This window comes from Rhinolophus ferrumequinum, chromosome 5, assembly GCF_004115265.2.
Source record: "Rhinolophus ferrumequinum isolate MPI-CBG mRhiFer1 chromosome 5, mRhiFer1_v1.p, whole genome shotgun sequence".
NCBI lineage: Eukaryota > Metazoa > Chordata > Mammalia > Chiroptera > Rhinolophidae > Rhinolophus > Rhinolophus ferrumequinum.
In genome coordinates this window covers 63,023,988-63,042,742 of record NC_046288.1, presented here as the reverse complement: position 1 = coordinate 63,042,742, position 18,755 = coordinate 63,023,988, and the positions used below count along the sequence as shown (strand labels likewise).

General features: G+C 37.7%; 1 protein-coding gene across 1 annotated transcript in view; it reads left to right on the top strand.

Moving 5' to 3' along the window:
* Nucleotides 1-18,755, top strand: part of DTHD1 (death domain containing 1) — a 59,010-nt gene that overhangs the window by 35,803 nt on the left and 4,452 nt on the right. The window contains exon 9 of the mRNA XM_033105312.1: nt 17,187-17,244. Within this exon, the coding sequence (XP_032961203.1) occupies nt 17,187-17,244 (58 nt within the window). The remainder of the gene's footprint in view (nt 1-17,186; nt 17,245-18,755) is intronic.

Sequence of the window (18,755 nt, the reverse complement as noted above, 5' to 3'; positions counted from 1 at the left end):
TATCAGGATTTTCACTTTCATATCAACTTTCTAACAGGAATAATTCAAGTTCATTTAATTCTGAAAGTATGTTGTTAATGACAATGGAAATTATGTCACTCATTTTCTGTAACTGCCTCTGAGTAACTGGGAAATCACTTATGAAAACAATGAGTATATTTTATGTGGTGAACAGGAAAATGACATCAAAATATTTTCACCAAGATTTACCAAATACTGTACATCTGTTTTACCAGTTAATTACTCTTGTCTAAAATTCTTATTCTTATCTGGAAAGTAGGATTGAATTGTTTCTCCAAACATGTCAAACTAAATAATTTTATTGCTGTGTGTAATATTTCTTTTAGTGATCCATGACTTACTACTTCTAAGGTATATTCTTAATGAGAAAAAGACTGAAAACTTTGTCTTTTCAGTCTTCCCCACTCCAGGGAAAGAACAAACTTATTCTTTAAAGATGCCAAAATTATTTTTCGATTTTTTTTTCCATGGGTTTAGATTTTGTATTGATTTTAAATAAAGTGAGAATTAATTTGACAAATAGTAACTGAACTTCTGCAGTAGGAAATGTACCGTGCTAGGCATTATGATAAATACAGAGCTGTAGAGGATAATCCAGGCCAAAAAGCAGCATTGTCCTGAGCGGGGGCCACCATCCACCTGTGTGTGTGATACACCTGAAATATAGCTCGTCTGAATTGAGATGTGCTGTTTGTGTAAAATACACACTGTATTTCAAAGACTCAGCACAAACAATATAAAATATTTCCTTCAAAATTTGTTTATATTGATTGTATAGTAACTTATAATATTTTGCTCATGGGGTTAAATAAAATATATTGTTAAAGTTAATCTCACCTGTTTTAAAAAAATATGTGGCTAAAATAAAGTAAAATAAATAAAATTACTTGTATGTCTCAAACTATACTTCTATGGGACAGCGCTGCTTTAAATGATTTACAACCTAGCAAAGTTTGCAAAACAAGTACACAAAATCACCTTGTAAGACAGTAACTGATTAAACTAATGGTATAAACAGTGATACTAATAGTTGTCCAGAGGAGGGAACAGGCTTTTCTGGAGGCTGAAATCAGTAGACACTCCATGGTGGTTGTGGCATTTTATCTGAGCTTGTCAGTTGGTAGAAATTTGGCCATTGAAAATGAAGAAAAAAGTATGTTAGGGTGAGAAAATGAAATGAATTTAAGTGGGTAGGCATAGCTTAGCAGGAATTTGTAATTATTTGTAATAATTTCTAAGGCACCAAAAGTCTTTTAATAGCTTTATGTGCATTATGTCATTAAATCCTCAGAAAAATCTTAAGGCATTATCATTGTTCTCATTTTATTAGGAAATTTTAGGCAACTTCTCCATGGTCCCATAGCTGAGTAAGCGTTAGAGCTAGGATTCAAACCCAGAAAATCTGCTTCCCACTTATGCGATCATTGCGTGCTGTTGCCTCTTTAAAAGATAAAATAAGGCTTCTTAGAAATACAGGATGGATTTTAGGACCTCCAGGTTCACCGTTGAAGTTGTATGACAATTCCAGGTATACTGTGATTTATTTAACAAACGACATGACGTGGGTGCTGGTCATGCAAACTGAAAATAGTCATTTGAGTAGAAAGGCAGGTCCTTAGAGACATGAACTCTGTACTTACTGGTTTTGGGGAAATCCTGGGGCTCCTGGGAGGCATGTAGGGTGGCAGAGTCTAGTAAGCCACGGATACTGCAAATTATATTTTAAGAACAGTATAGCCATGTAGCTGTGTACCCACTTTCAGTTTTTCTTCTGTTCATTTTCATTTCCGTCTTAGGGCCTTTGCACTTGCTGTGCCCCGTTTGGGGCTGTGTTCCGTCCGTCACAAAGCTGGTTATCATTCCGTCCTCAGCTCAGAGGGCATCTCCTTATCCTTATGGCCCCATCTCCTTATCTGAAGTCACTCTTTCACCCATTACCCTTTAAAAACTTACTTCACAACACTTACCATTAACTGAAATTATTAGACATGTTTATTTGTGTTCATTCCTTTTCTATGTGCCTTTGCTCCTGGAGAAGGCAAGCTTCATGAATGAAGGACATTGTGGACTCTGTCCCATCTCTATCATCAGCAACCAGGACACTGTCTGGCCTGCCAAATATTTGTGACTGGATGAATGAGGGAATGCCTGCAGCGTTCATTAGATTCTAAACGTTTAAGAACTATTGACTTAAAGGAATACTTGAACTCTCTTAGATGAGTGGTTTGGAGCGTGACTGTCCAAACGCTTTCCTGGCAGACTAAGGAGTTGATTTGGATCAATAGAAGATTTGAGAGCAGAGAGAAGGTATATGAGGGCTGCTCTTCCAGTAGCTCGATTTAGCACATTACTTCCTAAGATCTCTGCGGTCTCCTCCTGCTGCGGAGTGACTTGAGGGAGACAAATCAGGGGGCTGCTGGAATTCTCTGACAGGAGGCAGTGAGGGCCTCACTGTGATGATGACACACCTTGGAAAGAAAGGCCGTTATGTAAGAGAGGACAGACTTGAGGTCCAAACAGTGACAAAGACCCAGTTGTTTGTTTGCAAAGTTTTCTTTGTGGCCTATCTGACTTCATGGATTAATTAGCCCAGCTAGGAAATTCAGGGATTTATACAGATTTGTTTCAGTAAAAGTCTGTGTTAGTGATTGCCCAGGTCTTTTGCATGAGGACTTCTTCTGCCTTGATTCTCTCCCACCATTCCCCACCCGCTGGCCAGAGTAATTCCCCGTGGTCCTCTCTCAGCTTTGCTGAGGTGTGACTTCTTCCAGGAAGCCTTCCCTAACCTCCTCTTCCATACCAAGTGTGTGTTTCCACAACATCCTGTCCTTTCCTTATTACTATAGTTGCCATATTTTATTATAATCACTTGCTTCCCAATACACAAAGGTTGCTTAATCTTTTCTGTTTCTCTTTGCCCTCTGAAGGAGTCTTTTCAGACACCTTTTTCCCTAACCACCCTTCCCCATTAAATTTTAATATCTTAGATATTCTGTATATTTATATACTGTATATATATTTATATTTTATACATTAAAAGTATAAGCTTTTTTTTTCTTCATTTTGCCTAAGGGCAAATTTTCTCTCCGTGAGAGTAAAGTTACCCACATGGGAATATGTACAACGGATTATGCAGGGTCATCACTGTCCTGTTCAGTTTGGACTGTCAGCACCATACATACAGTATGGGCTTGATGATAATTTGTGAGTGATCAGATGAATGAGGCAGTTTCTTCAACCCTTAACATTGTCCAACCTGGACACTGATCATCTTGAAACTATAGTGGCCTGTTAAAAATAGTACATTTTAAATGTCGGCTGCCTTTCATCTATAAATCTACTGCCAACGTGCCACCTTTCCTATCTTCTCCCAGATGGGTTTGTATAGAGCTTTCCAGATTCACTCTGTTGGCCCTAAACGAAGTCTTTACAAGGAAGTTTGTTGGAATTAAGAAAGAATCTGTGGCTACAGAAACCTTTCCCCCGTTTTCAAACTAACATACATCAATAGGAAATGAAACTCTGACCTTTATTTTTGTGAGACAAGGATTCTTTCATAAAGTTCAGAATAAAAAACGAAACACACACACACACACACACACACACACACACAGACAAAAAAAACCACCCCAGCTCGTCCGTATTAGAATGTGCTCTTTTTGAGGAAATGGAAGTAGCCTTATTTTATAGGTCGGCATTAATGAATATTACATTATGTATTCATTTATACATGTAGCATACATTAGGTGAAGGCATTGGTCAAAATTAAAAGTGCTTTCCATACAGAAGACAAGCAGTAAATATGTATGAATATGGATCTAAACTCACACATATTAACACACACAGAAATATCTTAAGATCACACAGGTGTGATCTTAATGTACTACATCTGATTCCCAAAGATGTGAAAACATACCTCCCAGTACTTCATGCTTGTGAGGATCTCTGTGTATCTTATCCATCAGCCTCCATAATCCAGTCACGCATACATTAATTCATTTGACAAAAACTTCTTGTATCCCATGGGCCAGACATACGTGGTGTTCTTCTATGTATACTCTCATGCTTCCCTCTGAGAATAGTGCCTCTCTACCCACTATTCTCATCTCAGAGGGCCGAGTGAACTTTCTATCAGTCAAATCATCTCTTACCTCTGCCCCAAACCCTGCAGTGGTTCCTGATTTCACTCAAAGACTCTAGATGAACATGGCCCCCGCCTACTCTAGGACCTTTTTTCTTCTCCTCTCCTCTCCTCTCCTCTCCTCTCCTCTCCTCTCCTCTCCTCTCCTCTCCTCTCCTCTCTCCTCTCTCCTCTCTCCTCTCCTTTCTTCTCCTCTTATTTAACTCTAACATCAGTGACTCTCTTACTGTTCTTGGAATTTGCCACATATGCATCTGCTTTGGGTCTTTGCATTAGTGGTTCCCCTGCCTGGAATGTTCTCATGTCCATCAGATACCACCTGCATGGCGAACACTATCACCTCCTTCACCTCTCTGCTTGGATTTCACCTTCCCTCTGAGGCCATCCCTGATTCTATGTCTTATTGCAAACTACTCCTACCCATACAACCTGACACTCCTGAATCTCCTTAACTTGCTCTGATTTTTTTTTCCTCTAAATCACGCGTGTCCAATCTTTTTTCAACGTTTTTTTACCATGGGCCATATGTGGTAAAATACACAAAGAGCCTGGCCACTCACTCGAGGTGAAGTTCGTATTGCCTCACCTGGTTTATTTAAGTAAACTAAATATATTTTTGGAATTTGCTGCGGGCCAATAAAAAATGGATTGCGGACCGCAGTTTGGACACCCCTGCTCTAAAGCATTCTTACCTTCTAACATGTATTTTCTTTTTTTTTTTTCTAACATGTATTTTCTCATTTACTATGTTTATTAAAAAATCCTCCACGCTACAGCTAGGATATAAATATGCTCCTTGAGGGCAGGGGCCTTTATTTTTTGTTGTTGTTGTTGTTTGATGTTGAATCACAGGACCTAGATGAGTTCCTGGCATATGTTAGGTGCTTAGCAAATGTTTGTTGAATGAGAGAATTCATAAAGAGCTTGCATTTTAAATAGCAGAAGCGTGAAGAGGAAAATAAATTAGCATCAGAGGGCTGACAGAATTGGCAGTGTACACGTATAAATGGAATGGCCAGTGAAGGCTTCATTGTGGAGGTGACTTCTGGGCTGAATATAAACAGTGACAAGGAATCTGTGTGACCAGGAGAGCACTGCAATGAGGGAACAGCAAACACAGACATCGTGAGAGGTGTAAGCTTCTAATGAGGGTGTCAGAGACCATCATGGAAAGTGCACATGTGGGGGCAGAGAAAGATGAGGAGACTGGAAAGATAGAGCGCCCTGGTGGTAGTTCACATCTCCATAGGATCTTCTGAAAACGGTCACATCACCAATATATGTGAAAATGTACGGCTGAAAAGAAACATGAGTTGTCTCTAAATTTTTCTAAGTTGTGCTTCTAATGTCCTCTTTTTGCCAAATATTTAAGTAACCTCAGTTCACATTATGTCTATTTGTGCTTTGACTGAAACAAAGCAAGTTTCCAAACTCTGAAAGCTTTTATTTAGGTGAAAGGAAGTGGTGTGTGTGTATGCTTCTGAAATAACGTCACATAGGGAACTCTTTATGCCATTTGGTCATTTGCCCTTGAGTGTGACTGTCTTTTACGCTTCCTGTCTGCTTTGAGGCTTTGCTTTGAAGGAGACGAGGCCTCCAGTTCTGGTGGCTGTGTCTACAGGAGTCTGCTTGAGGCTGCACTTTCCCAGTCATACCTAACCTACATATTTACGTAAGCCATCCGTTGACCCAAGTTTTGCTTTGCCTGAACTTCCTCTTTTTTTTTTTGTTTGTTTAAACTGAACTCATGACATGTGATTTCTAGTAAATAATGATACTGCATCAACACTTACTTTTTCACCACATTAAATAGGTTGTCGCATTAAAGGAAGGAAGTATGCAGAGGTTGGTGAAACATTCAGTTAGTCACAATCGCTACTTTCTCACCACTTCGGGACTTGCATTGCCGTCTCCCTGCCCATCCAGGGGTGACTTTTTCTTCTATGTGATCTTTTTTTCTTAATTATATGAAATACTAAAAAACAATCTTGAATAAATTAACGAGAAGATTCCAAGCTAATGATTTTTTTTTTTTTAACATTTGCAGGCACTTCAATTCTACTTAGAGTTTTCAGTTGTAACAATTTACAAAATTATCTTAAGTTTCAGGAATAAAATGGGATTTATTACCCTGTTGCTAGTTATTAAGAAAGCAGATTAGAAAAACCATATACTTAAAAAAAGCCTGTAAGAGGAATTGTGTGTGTGTGTGTGTGTGTGTGTGTGTGCGCGCGCGTGTGTGTGTAGGGGGAATAGTGAACTTAATGGTGATTTTAAACTTTTCTGTGACTTAGTTTCATGTTTTGTACACTAGAGTTAATTCCAATAATTTATGCTGCTTCATGCTTCACCCCCTACCAATTATAGAGGAAAGTCACAAGAATCTTGGTAAGTAGAGTTAGAATGTCATTTTTTTTTCTTTAAACTGTGAAAGTTTTAAAAGCCTTATCACCCTTTCCAGTGTTTCAATTCTGGCTCTCCTTGGCTCTAACTCGAAGCCCTCTATTTCTGCAGTCTAATCTTCCTCTAAGCTGTCAGAATGACCTTCAAAAACACAGTTTTGAACATGTCACTGAAATATCAACTTTATATTGTACAGGAGATGTGAAAGGGAGAAAATGAGCCAAACTGGTTTAGTTAGAAATAGGATCCTTATTCTTTTTTAGGAAGTGTTTCACCCATCAGTTTAATCAGAAGAGAATCTTTCCCTTCTCTTTTCACCCCTCGTTCCCGGTTATCTTCTCCCTCCCCTTCCCTTTCCCCTCTCCCCTCCCCTCATCTTCTCCCCACCATCTCTTCCCCTTCCCCTCCCTTCACCTCTTCCTCCTTCTTCTTCTCCCTCCTTTACCCTCTATCCATAAAAGGGAACTTTTTTTCTGCTCCGTGAGCAGTATAACTAAACCAGGAATTGGGCACTATTGTCACGTGGCTTTCAGTAATTCTTTTACAAAGGAAGTACATATATTCTGTCTGAGAAAACAGTAAAAAAGTAGTTGGCAATAACTTTTATTCTCTTAAACCTACAACATTTAAAGAAAAATGATATTCATTAATTCAAAAAATGTTCTAGTTCATGAATTCCAACCACCTTTTTTTTTTTTTTTTGGTAGATTGATCTGTCAACATGTCAATTAACAAATCCTAATTAAATGCCTACTATATATGAGATATGATGCAGGTCCTAAAAAATATAGTATTATAGGTCAAAGTCTTAACTTTCAAGGAAATTACAATCCATTTCAGGAAATAAAGCATAAACATTTTAAAAGTTATGAAACAATGCAAAAGATAATACAATAATACAGTAATATAGCAAGACAGAACCTGATGATTAATTGCAAATGGATGACCGAGATGGTAAGTGCTAGTCCATTACAGAGAAGGGAGTGATTCCTGTGGGCTGAGATGACCTTGGGACATGTCACAGAACAAGATAGGTGTAGAGAATATTTAAGTTCTGGAGAGGAAGAGAGAAAGAAGCGGTGTATTCCACACAAAAGGGATGGCATGAGTTGAAACTTTGAGGTAGCAAAGTACAGCTGTTTCAAGAAAGGACAATGAATAGACCTGTATGGCTTGAGTAGATTTGGAACAAATCATATTGAAAATACGATAGGAAAAGATTATGGAGGGCTTTGAATGTCTTGTTTAGATCAACCAAATGTCTCTGTGAAATTGTTACAGGTGGGGCTTTCTGTCAAAATTTGTCGAAAGAATGTGACTGATATCATGAGACAGAGATCATGTGCAAGGTAGAGATTCAAACCAGAGATCCTTACTTAGCATATGAGTAAACAAACAAAAAATTCTCTCGGCCACTGGTATTCTTGGAATGAATATGACCATAACTGAGGCTGGAAAAGTAGGTATCTAGTTAGTTTATAATTAAGCTTACATTTTATCCTATCATTAATGGCAAGCCATTGGAAAATTTTGACCAGGAAGGTAACATGGTCAAATTTTGTTAGCAACATCATTGTGACAGCCTATAAGGAAAAATTAGAGAGAGATGAGCTTAAGAACAGTAGAATAAAGGTCTAATAAAGTAGTCCATGGAAGGAATGGTGATGGCCTGGTGTAAGACCAAGGCAGAAAGAACAGCAAGTGGAGAACAGTGTTGGTGAGAGATTTAGGACTTGGGGCCAACTGGACTTGGTGGTAGGGTAACTGTGTACAGGGGTTCGGAGGACATTGGGAGATAGACGACGTGGAGAGGGCGCATCTTAGGGTGGCTCCCTGCACACCGGTTTGAGCTACGGTCCTTGGATACATTGTGCTGCATGGAATTTACTTTGCAGTTGTGTTTAAACTTGCATTTCATCTCTCTCCCCCTAAATGGATGACTTCTACATTCTTGTTGAAGGCCCATCACCAGCTCCCTTTTAAGTCTAGGCCACACAACTGACAGGGTGGTTTTGTCTGAAACAAATAGGATTTTATCACTCTTCTAAGACTTCTCAATTCGCACAATTGATCACAGTCCAAGCCATTTACCTGTGATAAGGTCCTTCACAAACCCCCATATTTTACACCCACAACCCCTTCATGTTACATTTACTGGACTAGCATCTTTGCTCCAGTTCCACGTAAGGTCTCACTTCTTTTACACGTTATGGTCTTATCTGCCTCAGAGACTCCACAACTGCTCTTGTGACAGCATTGACACCACACTTAGGTCTATGTCATCTTTTTAGTATGTAGTATTCAGTAAAGAATACTTTGAAGTATTCAGGCAGAATTAGGTATTACACTATAACTACAGTCACAGCACTTTGACTATATATTATTGTAGGGTCTGTTATAATAATTTTTATTTATATAATCATGGTCATGATAATCATAACTAATATTCATTAAGTGATTCCCTGCTCGTAACTCGATAAAGCATTTCCACATATTAACTATTTACTGAAAAGGTAGACGGTTAAAGAAATTGAGGCACAGAGAGGAGAGGTTTGCTCAAGGGGAACGGGCGAGAGAATGGTAAAGCTGCCGTGTGAACCCAGGTTTGACTGATTCCAATGGAGGCGCTCCGAACTGTTATACCTACTGTCCCCTTTTGTGACTGAGTTCCTCAGGGCTGGGAGTGCAGCTGATTTGTATAATCCCATCTCCTAGTATGCATTCAATAATTGTTTGGATGATTTAATTAATAAATGAATGCATGCTGGGGAAATTGATAAAGCAGTTGAAGGTGGAGACAACAGCCGACACAAGCTTTACCTGTATCCTTCCCCAACTAACAGCTACATTTATCGGAAGCTTTTCATGCCTTCAAAGGAATGACTCACATGGGGATCACACACACTGTGGTAAGACCTGGGAGGAAGAAGTGGCAGTCCAGTCCTTTCCGAGCAACATTCATGTCACACTGCTTCTGTTCAAAAGCCTATGCTTGCCTATAAGCCAAAAAAATAAAGCAAAATAAAACAGAACCTCAGGAAATTAAAAAAAAAAAAAAAAGTTTGAATATTCTAGAAAGAGTATATTCCGAGTTGAATAGGTACCTTGACAGGTCTTCAGGATTCACAAAAACTTGTTGGGATTATAATTTAAAAGTGGAACAATAAAGAGAGGATGTGGACATTTATGCAAGTTCTAACAGTGTTGTATTTTTGATTTGTTGAGCTGCTTTTAAAATCAATAGTATCGCCCACATAGCTACATTTATGGATCAAAGGCATCTGCCTTTGCCAGAGTTGCTTGGCATAATGAGCAAAATTTTAAGCATATTAACGGTAGTTAGCACTAAGGACTGCTTCTTAAATTCCAGACATGCTTAAGTACTGTCTATAGTTTATGTCACTTAATCTCCTTACTGCAACCTCATGTAGTATATCTACTGCTTTCCCGTTTGTTAGATAAGAAATGAAACTGGAGACATGAATTTAGAACTTAGATTTATCCATTCCAGACTGCTTTTGACAAATTGTCTTTACTGACTCCATGCTCGTATATGTCCTGAATTATCCAGATTCTTGCTCACTTAATATCCGCAGCCATCCCTCACAGCCCCTTTCTTCTATCTGGCCCAGCTCTTTAGAGCAGTTGAAGTTTCTTGAATTCTTCTATCTGGTTACCAGAGACCTAAAATTTTCTCCTTTTGTGACAAACTTCTTCAAAGGCTGAGAGATATTTAATCCCTTTCGCTTGACAAAGCCATAATCAGAGTGAAGGTTTCAAAAAGATCATAAAAGAAGCAACTGAAAAAATATTGAAGAATCAAAATGTCAGTTTTTCTGTATGGGTTTAAAACCAAGAAAGATCCGAGCTAAACAAAGATGTAGATCTTCATTATTCCAGGAATTGGTAGCCGCCTGATTTCATTTCCAAAAAACTTAATTTCCAGATTTATCTCCAAGTGAGATGACTGCGGGTCAGTTCTTCTTGTTCTAAACTTGGTTCTTATTTTATCCCACAGTAATCTAACTTCTCTGAAGGTTTATGCTGGTTTTCTCATCTTTCTGTGTAGAAGCACTTCCTTTTATTGTGTGGGCCAAGCATTTCTGTCTAAGTCGTCAGGAAGTTCTATACCGAGTGTGCAATTATAATAATACCCATGATGAAAACAACAACAGGATATTTATTGACTGATCCTGGTCTATTTTATTTATTTTAAAAGCATGTGTATGTGTGTGTGTGTGTGTGTGTGTGTGTGTGTATAAATATTCAAAGGCACAAAATATAGAGAAAATATACAATGAACCTACACAGACCAATCACCTCCATTTTCTGCCATTCTTGTTTCAATCTAATAACCCTGGGTTTTGTTTGTTTGAGTATTTTAAAGCAAATCATAGCTATTATATCACTGTACTTATAAATAATTCTTGAAGAGGTAAGAACTTAAACAAACAAAAAACACACCCACAACACCATTACTACAGCCAATAAAATTAGCAGTTATTACTTAATGGTATCTACTACCCAGACATGTTGTATACCACATACTTGTTTTTTTTTATTTTTTAATGGTTCATTTGTTCAAAAACAAGGTCCTAAAAATGCCCACACATTGCATTTGGTTTGTGTGTCTCTGCCACCATTTGTTGAATTCTCAGTGTAGGTTGAATCCTTTACAGACATTATCTCAATCTACCCTCATAGCATACTTCAAAGGTACGAACTATCATCTCTGTTTCACAAGGTAGATAGTTTAGTAAGAGAGTTTAGATAGCTTGCCTCAACCTGCATGACTTCACAGGGCAAAGTTCCTCCTCCTCCTATCCCTTGAGCAAGTCAGATCCTTACTTATGTCTGCCACCTTTTACACCGTGTCTTATTGCTTCTCGTATCCTTTGTCCCTTCAGAGTGTTTGGCAAATCTAGATCATTCAGAGAGTCAGAGTGGTTATACCTTTTGCTGAAACTGAGCTTTGGAATAGACCTGCCAGAGCCGTGGATAGTGGTTTCCTTTGTTACCCGGTATCTTTCAGCTCCTGGGGCAGAAGCAGACTTTCTCTATCATCTTGGTTTTAAATGCATAGTCACTTTTGAACAACCTAAGAAGTTCCTCTGTTCTGTCCACATAGTGACATCACTCATAGCTGCTCATTTTCACAGCAAAGATGACAGCCATCCCTTTAACGTGATAGAAGTCCAGCTTTCTCTGGCTTAGGTTATGAGTTCTTGTACCTTGCTGTTTGTTGATGACTTATTACTCACATGCCCTGAAAGTGTTCTCTGTGGTTTTAAAAGAATAAAAATAAACTACAGCCACAAGCACATAGGAAAACAAACAAAAATACTGTCCATGCAGTAAAAGATAGTAAAAGATAGGATTCTCATCAAGTAAAAGTAGCTGTTCAATTATATTTTTCCCATATTTTGGAATTGCAAGTGGTTTTTTGTTTTTGTTTTGGGCAATAACATACCTGCTTTAAATAAAATGGAGGAAGTTATCTTTTTAATCCTTTCTCTGATCCTTTGAGTAGATCTCAGTTTAGTGTAAGCATGTTTTCACATCTTTCTAACACTTGCAAAGCTCCCCTGTTAACAAGCAAAAACAGCTCTCGGGCTCATAGTCCTTTACTTGGCAGAATTTAAAAATATTGTTTTAATTGTATTTATTTTTAAAGTCCCCATGTGTTTATGCAAGATAAATTGTATTTCCATTAATGACTGAAATAGGAGTTTCTTTTAAAAATATATATTTGTGTAGATAAAATAAGACATTTTAAAGAAAAACATTAACTAATAATAGCTGTTATTTTGAGCCCTATTACAGTTATCCCTGGGTATCCTGGGGGATTGTTTCCAGAACCCCTGTGGATACCAAAATCCCAGAATGCTCAAGTCCCTTCTGTAAAATGATGTAGTATTTGCATATAACTTACTTACACCCTCCCTTGCCTGTAGGTTAAATCATCATATTACACCTAATACAATGTAACTGCAATATAAATAGTTGTTATACTGTATTCTTTAGGGACAAATGATGAGAAAAAAAAACCAGACTGTACATGTTCAGTACAAACACAACCATCATAGGCCTAACTACATGGTCCAGGTCAGCAATGATGTAACATTTTAAAAAAATATATTTTTGACACTCGGTTGGTTAAATCTGTGGATGCAGGATTCGTAAATACAGACTTGCGACATAAAATACCCTTCTCTATGTTACAACGCTTCCTTCAATGGCACTGTGAAGCAGCTACTGCTATGATGCCCATTTTATAAATGAGGAAGCAAGGCATAAAGGGAACACTTTAAGATCACAAGGTTAATAAGTAATATGGTTAGAAGTTGAGCTCTTTTCCTTCGTATAATACTGGCTCCAAGTTTGGAGCAGTAAAGTTGACATATGTGAATGGTGAATATAGTACAAGAGGTACTGAAATGGCTGAGTGAAAGTCTTGCTTTACGACCTTCATTTTACATACACGTTTTAACTTAGAGGTTATAAATAAGGGATTTGTAGTCTTATAAGTGTTAATTTAAATGTTATATCTGTTATTAGTGTGTATTTTTGGTCAAATTATCTTACCTCTTTAAATTTCAGTTTTCTCACTTGTAAAGTAGGCATAACAACTACCTCATAAGGCTGTAGATATACTAGACTCCCCCAAGGTTATATAATATACTTTAAGTTGTTAGAGTAATTAGTGGTATGTGGTAAATAATAAAAAAACTAGTATCTAATATTACCTGAAGGCAAGATTATTTATTATTTAAGTTAGGGCTTTAGGCAGAACTGAGTTTCAAGATTAGTTCCATGTTACATTGGAGAAGTTACTTCTGTGAAAAGGAGATGACCATACTTCAAACTACTGGTAGGGGGTTGAAATGAAACACCATACTTTGCTGTGTATAATGTGCATTTTTTGCCCAAATTTGTGAGGGAAAAATAAGGATGTGCATTATACATGGGTAGTACTAATTCCACATCTGTATATACATATGTTTTTAATTCTTTTATTTATAGTTATGAGTTAAACGTGTAACTCTAGAAATCAATAATGATACCCATAGCAAAATAATACCCTGAAACACAATAACTGGTTTTGTTGAACTTAATGACAAACTTGCAACAACGAAGAGTTCTTGGTCTTCGATGATGAGTAAATATAGTAAATTTGTTACCGGTACATAAAATTTCTTGTACCTTGTATCTGTTCTTGTGTTTTGTAATTATTTGTTACATAAAATTTCTTGTACCATAATATGTTAAAAAGATAAATGCTAAAATTCCTTTATAATACAAAAAAAAACAAGAACCTAAATGTAATCAAATAAAATTTTGAATTAAAAAATTAAAACAAAATATTTTTCCCCCTGAAAGTTTGGGACAAACTGTGGGTGTGCAGTATACATAGGAGTGCATTACACATGGCAAAATACAGTAATATAGTTACACGTCTAGCCCAATTCGTGGCATTTATTCTGCTATATAGTCTGAGCTTCCTGGATCTGTGGTTTAACATCTGACATTAATTTTGGGAAATTCTCACTCATTACTTCAATTTTTCTTCTGTTTCTTCTCTTGCTGGAACTCCTATTACACATATGTAGTATTTCCACAGTTCTTGTGTGTTCTGTTTTTCTCTTGTTTTTTCTTTGCTTTTCAGATTTGAGGTTTCTATTGAGATATCTTCAAGTTCAGAAATTCTTTCTTCAGCCAAGTCCATCAGAGGCATACGACATATCTGTTACAGTGATTTTGATCTCTAAAGCCAGTAAGACTTCTATAGGCATTGTACATTATAAAGACTGAAAATATATAGTTTACTATTATGATGCAATAAATGAACTCGAATTAAGCAAACGGCAACTATTGTTTAGCTGAAGAGGCCTCCATGCAAAACAAATAAGAGTAGAGTAAGCAGTGCAAACCGGTACTGAGTCATAGCATCTGGTAAAATCCATGCTAAAGATACACAGAAATGTACTGACTGTATATCCTTCCTTTATGTATTATTATTCATACCATTTCACTTGTATACCTTCTAACTACAAAATAGATGATCTGTTTACCAGACACATCTACAGTGAGTGTGTGGGGGTAGGAAGAATGTGGGGGTTATGGCTGCATGAGGGAGTTGTTGCTACATGATATTATAATGGTTACTTGTGAAATTCTCTTCATGCAGAAGTGCCTTAGGGTAAATGATGAAAAAAATAATAACATCAGCATGACATATTTTGCTGGTGGTGGTTGTACTGCACTGACGTTTCACTGTAATGCTACGTGGCACCCAGGTTAGATGGTGTTTCAAGTGTCAGAAGGTCCTTAGCATGTGACTACACAGCAACCCGTTCTACAGTAGACACCAAAAAAGGAGCAGGCAAGTAGAAATTAAGGAGGAAAACTCTACCACTTATTATTTCTATGTCTGCTAAATGGCAATAGTTTTATTGTGGGTGCCCTTGAAATTAGGGAGCACCCAAGTTACAATTTAAAATAGGATACAGCTACAGGATAGGGTTTCTGGGTGGGAATTCCTGCCCGTTGTCAGGAATTATTTTTTTTCTTTCCTGTTCTCGAGTCCCAAGATATAAACTGTTTTCTGTTCTCCACGATGAATCGTTTCCACCAAGTGACGGCCGATACTACCAACCACCTAGCTTCAAGGAGCCAATTTTCCCGATTTCCTGACCACGTTTTCTCGGGTTTTGGGAATGGAAAAGCAAAAAAAAATTCACATCCATTCCTGCCTGGAAACCATAGCGATAAATAGGAAAAATGTCTAAGAGATACATTGTGAGTAGTACATTTATGTCCTATTGTGGGTATCACTGGGTTCAAGGAGCCAATTTTCCTGATTTCCCGACCAGACCAACTTTTCTCGGGATTCGGGAACGGAAAAGTGAAAAGAATTCGTGAGAATGGGCGGGAATTCCCACCTGGAAACCCTACTACAGGATTGAAAGATATTATAACTTTGTGTCATCATTTCCACTTAGCATTTCAAAACGTGTGTGAAATCATGGGATTAACATAAAAGCAGGTTACCTGAGAGAAATAACAAATCTTCCTTTAGCAAATAGTAGAATCTGAGAAGATACAACAGGATAGCACCTTTTGATTGGAAGAAGGACAAGAGAATAGTAGGGAATAATTAGAGCCCGTCCCACCGAGGAAGGCACCCAGGAAACGTCATGTAGACACAGGGAATCTGTGGGAGGGGACACTACACAGGACAGGCAAAAGCTTCCCTGTTTGGCTTGGAGCTGAACCTGAGCATCAGTGAGACGTAAAAGGGAGCGTGAAAGGCAAAAATCATGCAATAAAAGAAAAAGGAAGGGAAAGAGAAGGGGTCATTGATAATCCCAGATGAAGAGGCCCTGTGGGAGACCGGCATGGTGCCTGGGAGACTGAAGGAACCAGAAATTTCCCCATGCTGTTGCTGCCATATCCCCCGCTTCTATGGTTATGCTACCAGACAAAGGACTTGGCTTGCATTTTCATGCATGTGAAGAAAATACATATATTTAAACACTTTAATCATTTTTAATACCTCCATATGCTATGAGATACCTCTGAACAAAGAATGACGGGGTGGGGGCGGGTGCATTACTTATATAAAGAAAAGATGCAATGTGTAGCCCTCGTCCCAGGCTCAATCCACTACATACGCCTTTTGAAACTGTAAGTTTTCACTCCCCATAATTCCCTGAGGTCCATGCAAGTTGTTGCAGGTATTAATGATTTTTGCTTTTTGCTACAGAATAGTTTCCCACAGTGTGGATATAGAATACTTTGTTCACCTATTGCAGAACATTTTAGTTGTTTACATTTTTGGCTATTACATGTAAAGCTGCTATGAACAGTTGTGTACAGGTTTTTGTTGTGTGTGTGTGTGTGTGTGTGTGTGTGTGTGTGCTTAATAAAAGCTGAAATGGAGAAGATAAATAAATTGTCCAGAGCACTGAACAAGTTTCCAAACCCAGATGTTTTTACTTCATCTCCTGTATTCTTTCCAATGGCCCCATATTAACTGAAAACAAATTGTTCTGCAGACAGTGCAGAAAAATTATGATTATATATTTGATTACGTCTTGATAAAAATACTGGTGTTAGAATAATATATGCTCAAAGACTTGATTATTTTCAGCATCATGCATGCACATGGATGCATTCATTTATTCACAAAAACTAATGTTTTGGGGCCCCTTAGGTGCCCAGTTTCCTGCTGAGTGTAGAAGCAAGTACTTTCCCCTTGAGGGCTTTTCTAAAAACTATGTTTGTAGCATCAGCGGAGCTTGCTCTGTTTTTGCTGGTTATAATAGTTTTAAATTTCAGTTGGAAGCATGTTTACTCACAGATAATGTGACTGCTATGATAATATTTAAATGTGTATTCTTAAATTTAAGTTTTCTGAAAGATTTGGGTTAATATATTTTGCGTTTTCTTAGGAAAGCAATTGTTGAGCACGCATGCACAAATGTGCAATCTAATTTTTGCCAGGTATGTAATTCAGTACTTCTTTCAAATCAGGGTTAGGTTCAAATAGATTTTCCTTTGTAGTTTGTTGGCAAATTAATGATTTCTTTTATTTATTCTATATTCTTTTTCTCAACAGCATGAAAAATTAATCCACCGTCCACAGAGTACCAAAAGAATTTCTGCAGACCCTCGAGGTAACAAACATTTACCGTGTCCTCATTACAACAGAACTTTTTTCCTCTTATATTTTATGTGAATCCTCTTTATAAAAAAGAAAAAAAATAGAGAATTTTACAATTAAACAACCATTAGATTTATCCAGCCTAATAAATGAGTTTTCCTTTGGAAGTCATGCACGTATAGACCAAAACATACTCGAATGTACACATAATTCTGTTAAAACCTACAAGAACTATGAACCCTACTAAGTGTTATTTTGCTAAGATAATTAGTAATTGCTCAGTTTGGTAAATAGGCCACTACAGTTTGTTCTGAAATGTTGACTCCTAAATTGTAAATCTTAAAGTGTGGTCAGTTCGAATCTATACTTGAGGGCAACAGACTTTAAATGGAGGCATATTGGTATGAAACCACAAAGGAAACCTGTGATATTTGATTATAGTTATGCATAAATCAGCTATATAACAATGACGCAGGTTTCAGGGTAGAATTTGACACTTTTAAAAAAATTTTAGCCTTTGAAACAATTCATTTTGTGGTGTTAATAGTTACTACTGCAGCAAGTTATTGGTCTTCAAAAGATGTAAGTGTGTGTGTTCTACTACTGTGTCAGATCCCCCCGCCCCATGACGTAGCATTCCATTCAGGGCTTACCTTTATGGATTTGTACAGGAAATGTGCAGGCTTTACTGAATCACATTAGAAGAGACTAACCCTTAGTCTTATATACCCTCTCAGAGGCAATAAAACAGTTTTCAAAGAGAGAGCAGGTGATACAGCAAAAACAAAACAAAAAGCACCAGTCACCCTGCCTACCTTCCCCAAAAATTGCCCCAAAAGTCAAACCCAATCAAAACAACAGCAGTTAATGAAAGCCCAGCAAGTCTCTTAATGTGTGAAGAACTTAATGTTGAAAAAATAGCATTCTCATTATTGCCACAACCACCAGAGACCTCAGGGGATCCTGATCTTTCCCACGTGTACCAAGAAGTCCCAGGTGGTTACGCAATGTGATCTTGTGCGACCAATGCCACCTGAGCTGCTGCAGGAAGGAGATAGTAGGTGAGGTCAGAGCAGGAGAAAACTATCAAAAGTTTTCAATGCTAAGTTAAAAAGTTTAGACAATAGTTTATGAGACATTTATAAACAAATAAGACCAGATTAGACTGAAGACTTCTCTTTGTCACCCGTGTGGAACACAAAGGTGGTCCAGACTGATAGCATGGATACGAGTTAGACGCCTGGTTCCTGCCATACTCCAGAAAAGAGAGGCGGGTGACAATTAAGATGGAGTCAGTAAGGCTGGAAAGTGGGGGAATATCTGAGATAAGTTTAGAGTTAGGACGAATAGGACTTGGGTACATGGGATAAGAAATAGGCTTTGAGAAATTTGAATAATAGTACACGTTTTAGCCTACGCAGTTGCGTGGTCACATTTACTAAGAAAGTGAAGAGCATGAAGGATCAGGTGGAGCCAGGGAAAGGCCAAAGTTGATTTCGAATTGAGAAATACGGATTTTGAATT